The 8215-nt window shown below is 51.5% G+C and overlaps 1 protein-coding gene across 1 annotated transcript; it reads right to left on the minus strand.

Moving 5' to 3' along the window:
- Positions 1–1097: 1097 nt before the first annotated feature.
- LOC125951616 (uncharacterized) lies at positions 1098–5652 on the minus strand. Its single transcript, XM_049680574.1, has one exon. It carries the CDS (start codon positions 4198–4200, stop codon positions 2452–2454), a length of 1749 nt encoding a protein of 582 aa, XP_049536531.1. The 5' UTR covers positions 4201–5652; the 3' UTR covers positions 1098–2451.
- Positions 5653–8215: the final 2563 nt, after the last annotated feature.

Raw genomic sequence — 8215 nt, forward strand, 5'->3', positions numbered from 1 at the left:
GAAGACTTCAGGAACCCGAGAATCGAGCACGATATTCCCAAGAAAAGGAGGAACAACCACAAAGCTAACGCCAATCACGGGACGAAGTCACACAGACACAAAGGAGGCCATTGGTTTTGTTTTTTATGATTTTTCAAGAAAATATTTACTGTATTTACACAATCAATCAAAGATCGGGCCCCCCACATCCTCCCATCTGCCCGACCTTTTTGGGCGGGGCAGACGGGAAGGGCCGGGTATCCCCTATTTAGGTATTGCCCCCGGGGACACGCACCTATACGCAGCTATGCTAAAGGGACATTAAATTAGGCGTGGACTGGGGGGGTATCGGGAGAGAGTATCGCTTGCTTAAGATTCTAATAAAGAACGCGGGAGCAGGTGGGAAAAAAGGGGTACTGTGGAGGGGTGAGGGGGGGTAGTTCAGTTCTCTACTGGTACTCTACCTCTACCGTGTGTTCAGCATCTTTCGTGCAAGATGAGACACAGTCCGGTCCGGTGGCACTTTCTAGTGTAATTATTATGATACAAACGTTCGCTCTTCGCTTTCTGCTTCCGTCCTTCCTTCTGCGCTACAATGTTTTTTGTGGCGGGGTGGTGGCCCACCGCCCGGTTACAGTAACACACAGAGAGATAGAGAGAACATACACATATACAAACACACGCACACGCATAGATGGATAGACAGAGGGGACGAGGGAACGAGGGAACGAGGGTTCTGTTGCTGCGGGGTCGAGGGATGCCTTTGGCGTCTAGGACCCATGGGCATCGAGAGTAAGGGACAGAGAGAGAGCGAGATAAAGATAGAAGATTGATCGGTTGTCGCATATTGTTGATAAGGGGGTGCTTGCTGGGGGAAGGGGTCTTATGTAAAACACAAACTCGCATTTTAAACCTATTTCGAACTCTCTCGCTAATCGAGCTCGCACTGACTATTGTGTTATTTGTGGTTTTGTGTGAGTGGGTGGATGGGTGTGATGTGATAAGAAGGAGGGTTTGAGATGTGAGGATAACTCATAAACCTGGCTGGCTAATTCTATTACATATCTGTGAAACTGTTGCTCTGGCCCTCTCTCACTCTCTCTATCTCTCTCCTCCTTCTCGTGACGCAGTGACGTCATTACCAAGTTAAAAGCTTGCTCAGAATAATGGCTAGAATGCGGGTGCGAAAGGCGGGAGATGTCCTCTTTCCTGCGCGCCAACGCGATCTTAGGTCAGTCTTGTGTTTTTTTTTCTATGTCCCTACCCTCCGCGAAGTTTCCGCGAATCGAACTGACAAAGGAGAATGACAGTACCACAATCAAAACTGTTCCCTTCCAATCGTGACAGTATTATTCCTTTTTTCCTTCGTTCTTTTCGCTTCGCTTCTTATTGTATTCTTCTTCATTATTCGAGGCCAATTGGTTTTGGTTAAAGGTTGTATTCCAGGCGTTTTGCGGCTTTTTCTTCCTTTCTTCGGTTCACTTTTCGGTTCTTTTTCCTTCTTTTCCATTTTCCGATTCTGAGATGAGACTTTCACGTTTTCGACGGGAGACGGGTCATTCCTTCCATCCATCCATTTTTCGCGCCGTTTTTCCTCTTCGTTTTGTTTTTTCTATACAGACAGTTTTCCTACAGTTTTCCCACCCCACGGCCCACTTCTAAGTGGGGGACGGGGGGGAGAGGTTCCCCCCTTTATGTTTTCTTTTATCGCGAATTAGTTTTTTTGCTTTTCCATTTGTTTCTTTTTTTTAAATTAATATCACTCTCGCTCTACTACAGGACTACACATTGTTTCACGGGACCTACCACCACCACCACCACCACTACATCGCGATGATGAGATCGCGATCATCAGCGATCTGGCGGGGGGGCGATATACGTGGTGAGTGTTTGCGGGACACTCTCACGCACACAAACACACACACACATTTTAAATTATCCTACAAGTTATATGTATAAGAATATCTTTCGCTTAGTACGTTGTTCACGCCTTTCTGGTGGTGGTAAGCGTCCCCTTAAAAAACGTTTCTCTTCCTCGCTCGTGTCTATGACTATGATTCGGGGGGGGAGGGGCAGGGGATCCACGATCGCGGTTCCGAGGGAGGGGGTTCTGCGAACTTTCTGCGCGCGATCGCAGGATACTTCGCAGGACAACAACACATCAGACGATGGAAAGGATCAGAGAGAGAGACAGACAGACAGGGGAGGCTGATGATGGTGGGAAGGACGTATACGGAGAGGGGTATACCAGGAAAGCCACGGGACATCACCTCAGCCGACGACGGAGGACGGTGAGGATGAGATGCATCGCCTGCGTGCACCATCATTGGGTCCCACGATTCCGCTGCTTTTGCTCCTTTCTCGGTTCCTCCTCCACCTCCTCCTCTTGCTTCTCCTGCTGCAGCCGCTCTCCTTCACAATCGACACCGACGACGACGACGACGCGGACGACGATGATGATGATGACTTCCCTCAGCTACCGCCACCAGGCCGGAGCTGCTGCCGCCTTCTGCTCCAACAGGACGATGGCGAAGGCGACAACCCCCCGAGGATCGGGGAGGAGACGAGCAGCAGCAGCAGGCAGGTACTGGCGAGCAGGGTGACGAGGTGACGCGATCGGGCACCAACACCACCGGCACCATTGTTGTACGTCAGCTCCTCGTTCTTCACCACCTCGTTCGGGTGCTGCTTGTCGTACTCCTTCGTCTTCTTCGTTGGCTTACTGCCCGGGTGTGCATTGGACGGTGGACTGTTTATGTTGTAGTTATGATTATTAATGTTACCATTACCGTACGCACCGCCCCCGTTACCGTTACCGCCGGGCACGTTGATCGAGGTGCGGGGTGGTGAGGCCGTATAGTGATGATTGTGCCGCCCGTTCGGGGGCACAGCGACCCCGGGGCGTCCCCCCGGGTGGCCGCCGACGCCACCGTGTGACGGTGGCAGATGCTGCGGTTGGTGGGGTTGCTGTGGGTGGCCGTTGTTGTTGTTGGCGTTGTTGAGACCGCCACCCTGGCCATCGTTGCCACCCCATACCGGCCAGTTGACCGTGTTCTGGACGATGTTACCCTGGCTCGTGTTGATGGCCGGTGGCAGAAGCCGCGAGTTCGGATCGAACGCATCGATCGAGATGGTGTTGTTGGCGTTGGCGGCCCCACCGGGACCGCCGGCACCGATCGCGGTACCACCATCGACCCCACCGTGGCCACCACCCCCGATAACGGTGCCATTCGAGGGCAGATGGCCGTGGTGGGACTGCTGATCGTCACCGCAGCACACCTTAAAGACGACCTTCATGTTGTCGGTGGTACAGCGCCCACCTATCCGCCTGTGCAGATCGTCCTTGGACGAGGTCGAGATGAAGTAGTAATCGTTGCCCGGTAGGAACTCGAGACCGCCCGGTTGCGGTGTGAACGGCCGGAACGTGATGGTGAAGAACATCAGCTTGTTCGGTTTGTCGCAGATCGCGATGATGCGCGGATCGTGGTTCGTGATCCGGCACGTCTCGTACTCCACCTTCGACACGTTGTAGATGATGTACTTTTCCGTCTCGTTGTCGAACGTACCCGGTTCGTAGACCGGGCAGATGATATGCACCTGATCGTACTCGAACTGTGCGTTGCCCTTGTTCACGTCGATGATGTGGTCCGTGTTGTCGATCCGGAAGATGCTGTTCGTCGTGTTCCAGTGCATGTAGAAGGTTTTGGCACAGTGCAGCACGGTCGGTTGCAGGGCGAGCAGCTGCAACGCGATCACGAGCGCGATCGTAAGCGCCGAGCTGGTACCGATGCCCGGTAGGCAGCACCTTAACCGTGCGTTGACGTTCCGGTATCGTCGGCGCTTCGTCGTTAGGCTACTGCTGTTGCCCGTACTCTGCTGCTGCTGCTGCTGCTGCTGGTGATGGTTGCTATGACTACTGCTAGTGTTACTACTACTGCCGCTACTGCTTCTCCTGCTGCCACGATGCCGAAACGCTGCCACTGCTGTCGTTGGTCGTCGCCACCACCGTCGATTGTGGCCGGTATTTGTTGCTCTACATCTCGCTCCACTCGATGATGAGTCACCACCACACGCACCGCTGCTGCCACTGCCACTGTCACTGTTGTTGTTGCTACTGCTACTGCTACTGCCTTTCGATCGCATTTTGCTGCTGTGATCGAAGGAGCCGTGCCTGCTGCTGCTGCTACCACTACCACTGTGATGTAAGTTTCTCCGCTTCATCTTTCCAGCATCTGTTTACCCGCGGCGTTTCGGAACCACGGCGGAAAAATGTGTGTCTCTTCACCGAATCGATTGACGCCACTACCCGGGACCGGGCCCGAAATGTTTCTGCTCGCTTCGCTTTGTTGACACTTTTGCTTTGCGCAACTGACAGGCCACCACGCACACCGTCGCACTGTAGTAGGCGCTGCTGCTGCGGCGAGTAGCTGATGATACTCTGACGACCGCACAAATCGAACCGCGTGTATGTAAAGTTCCCGATCGAAATCGAACAGGACCGGCGTCCTCCAGGCGGGGGTCCGTCCAGATTCAATGTTGGTTCCGAGCGCGCGAACCCCGGTGCCAAGATTTATGCGTTTCGCTTTTCCGGTTTTCTGCTCGGTTGGCAATAAAAATCAAAAACCCGACGGCGCCGCCGACGGGGAACGATAAATTACCCGGTTACCCCCGGTGGTGGTGGTCCGGTATGCAGCACACTCGCGCCCGTTCTCTCTCGTATGTATGTGAATGAGATTAATTTTCGCCAACGCACTTTTCGCTGTTGTTGCTGTTGTTGTGTTGTTGATAATTCTCTAATCTGTTTCCTTTACCGCCGCCGGATGAGAGATAACGCGCACAGCACACGCACAGAACACGGCAACACCACACACCACCGACAACGAAGACACCAAAGCACCCGAGGAAGAGGAGCACCAAAACACCATATCAGAGCCTGCTGTGCAGCAAGGCATTCCTTTAGGCTACTGCTGCTGCCGCTGCCGCCATCGCTTCTTCACGCCAGCCAATATGCTCTTCTCTCTTCGGGCGCAATATTATGCTTATGCTGCACGCACCGAGCCGACTCGAGCCGGCCTCGTGGTAATCACTTGATGTAATTTCCCTTCTTTCCGCTTGCCACACAACAAACACCCTCTCTCTCTCTTTCTCGCTCTACCTGTGAGAGGTAATACACTCAAATATTTTCGACCATTTTCTTTTTTTACGACCCCCGCTTTAGGCTCTCACCGAGACACAGACCACTTATTTCCACGCGTAACACCCACCCCAGTGGGGGTCCTCCGGTCGACGTCGTCGTCGTCGTCGTCGTCGTTATACGCAACCTTCACCACCACCACCACCATCAGCAACAACAACAACAACAACAACCATTCATCTCTCCCGCAGGACGACGTCGAGGACTACTCGATCGAAAACACACGCACGCACACACACACACACGCGCCGGTGCACACGTACACAATAGGAGACCCTTAGCAAACACATACACAACCGCACGCGGGGGTTTTCCCTACTTTTCCTGCCCAGCCCGGCCCGACAGGATGATTATTCTTCGATCGAAACAACCACCCCGCACTACTTCTCCTGCTGCATTCGCTCTCGAGCCCTCGAGCCTCTCGCTCACACACCATACACTCGCCAACCGGGCGTACACACACACTCTCTCTCTCTCTCTTTCTCTCTCACAGACAGCGGTTGCTGCGTGTTTTCCGGTTTCACGTTTCGTGTTTTCCTTCCTTTCGTTTTATAGCAGGATCTCTTTCTCACAGATCTTGGAGGAAAGGCACACCGATCACGGCACTGCGGATACCTTTTTGCACCACCACTGTACCGCACGCACGCAGCACTGTACCGGCTTAGCTACAGTGTGAGGAATGATTGTAGAACTGGCGTTACGCACGGACCATCACCATAAATCATTTGCACCTTCTTCCGCCCTTTTTGGGCACCCACACTCCACACACGCAACCGGTCAGCACACATACAAGCATGTATGCATGTGCATGTGTGTGTGCGAGTGTGTATGTGTGTCTGTGATGAGGATGAGTATGTTGCGATACCGTCTTCCTCTGGTGGTTCTGTTTTCCTTTTTCGTCGTCGCCGTCGTCGTCGTCGCGGTCGTCGTTCTCTTTGGGTTCTCTTTTCTTTCTTTCGTTCTTGCCTCTCCTCTTTAATTCCCTTCCATTCGCTTTCACGCTTTCCGCCTTCTCTTATTCTTCTTCGTCTTGCGCTTCTTCTTATTTTTCCTTCTTCACGCTAGTCAGCAACGATCTTGAGAAGGCGATCTCTTATGGGTGAGGATGCTGCTGCTGCGCGGAAGATTAGACGCAAGGGAGCCCCTTCTTCACCGTCGTCACAGTCGCGTCGCGTGAATGATCAGCTTTACAAGAACGACGAAAGAGAAATCACTAACCACCACCGCACCGCTCCGCACCACCTCCGAGGGGGGCGGCTCGAAATGAGCCGAGAACGGCAACAAGAAGAAATCGACGAAAATCCAATTTTTCACGCCAAACACCACACCAGCACCAGCACCACAGAGCGCGGCTCCTCTTCTCGTCTCGAGCGCGTTTCTCACGGTCGAAGGCGCGTTTCGAAATCTCTTCCAACTCCCCCGGCGGCCAACGTAGTAAGGCTAATCTTACCGAACGGCACGCACGCACGCACGGACGCACGAAAGTAGGAGGCACACAACCTGCAGGGAGGGTGCTTGTTACGACCGAATTCTTTGTCGTCGTCACCACACAATAAAACAACGACAACGCGCACTCTCTTTCACTCTCTTTCTCTCTGTACACACAACTCGCGCAATCACAAGTGAGACAATTTTAATTCCTTCGTGACACGACGTCGCACACGCACGAGAATTCAAGTTCAAACGGCCGGCTCGGACGTACACGCGTCTGGTATCCGGCAGATGGTCGCGAAGTCTGGCCAACGGTCTGGTCTGGCCGATGTCTCTTCTTATGCTGCCGCGACCATCGTCACCGATTTTTGTTGTCTCCGCGGCGGCGCACGGAACAGTCGGCGGTTCGTGTTTCGTCGGTTCGGCGGTCGTTCGGAACTCGAACCGAATCAGCACCGATCGGAGTGACCACAAACCAGTGGGGAACCTTTCCTTGGCACGGAAATCGGGAAGTTGTATCTCTCTTACCAGATGTACAACCTTAAATCTGATGTTTTTTTTTTTGTCGAAAAAATACAATTTTTTAAACAGAAAGCCAAAACGTGATTTATTCAAAGTGTTTTCCCACGACAGCTACACATTTTTCCCGTCTTTCGGGCAATTTATGTATACCATAGCAAGCAAAAATTCGCATCTGTTTTGATGTCGCTACATCAGCCTGTCCTTCAATTCATGGAGTAGCCATTTTCCAGGTTTTCAACCGTCCTCATGGCCCGTAATCGTTTGGAAATGGCTTGTTGAGTAACTTCTAACTGCTGGGCAAGTATTTTTTTGTGATTGGGCATCATCCTTATCCAAATAAGCCTACAACTCATGAAAAAGGAAAAAGACACGTTTTTGCGTGAAATCACTTGCGATGTGTTCTGATTAACGTAAACAGATGTCGAACCGATGCCAAAAAACAGTATGATATGTTGATAACAACTCGATTTGCTCTCTAATCCCATCTATAATAAGCAACCAGCGGATTTAAGGTTGTACACCGGGTAGTCACAGTAGATGAACCCTTTCCGGTAAATGCAAGTCCTCGTTTTCACCAAATTCACCAAATTCACCAAATTCACGCCGAACCGAGCGAGTAACGAGCGAAATACGAATCAAGTTTTTTCGTGTTCGGATTTCATTCGAGTACCGTTCGTTCCCGATTAATTTAGTGAACACGCGGAAAAGGTGGTCACCGAAGGGGTTGTTAGTGTTCATTCGGGAGGGGGTTGGTTTCATTCAATAGTTTTTTCGCAGGGGCGCTAGAAAAAGGTGCCTCATTAAAATGTTTGAAAAACTAAGGTCTTTCCCGGTTCGATTTTAAATGTCCATCTGCGATTTTCAAGCAGAAAAATGTTCTTCAAACAAATAATTGTTAAACGACGATAGCAGTTCTTGAACTAACTGAAGAATAGTTTCAAAGCGACGGCTTCTACAAGAGTGTTTCAAGCAAAAGTGCAGCATGCATTTAAATGGTTACGCATTTCGAATATTTAAGAAAAAGAAACACTTTTTTTGTTCTCAAATAACTGTTCTTTCGATTTATTTTGGCTTATGTGCGCCCTAGCT

This window comes from Anopheles darlingi, chromosome 2 (assembly GCF_943734745.1).
Source record: "Anopheles darlingi chromosome 2, idAnoDarlMG_H_01, whole genome shotgun sequence".
NCBI classification, from domain to species: Eukaryota; Metazoa; Arthropoda; class Insecta; order Diptera; family Culicidae; genus Anopheles; species Anopheles darlingi.

Coding starts and splice junctions, on each gene's coding strand:
- LOC125951616 (XM_049680574.1), bottom strand. CDS start 4,200: ATGAAGCGGAGAAACTTACATCACAGTGGTAGTGGTAGCAGCAGCAGC.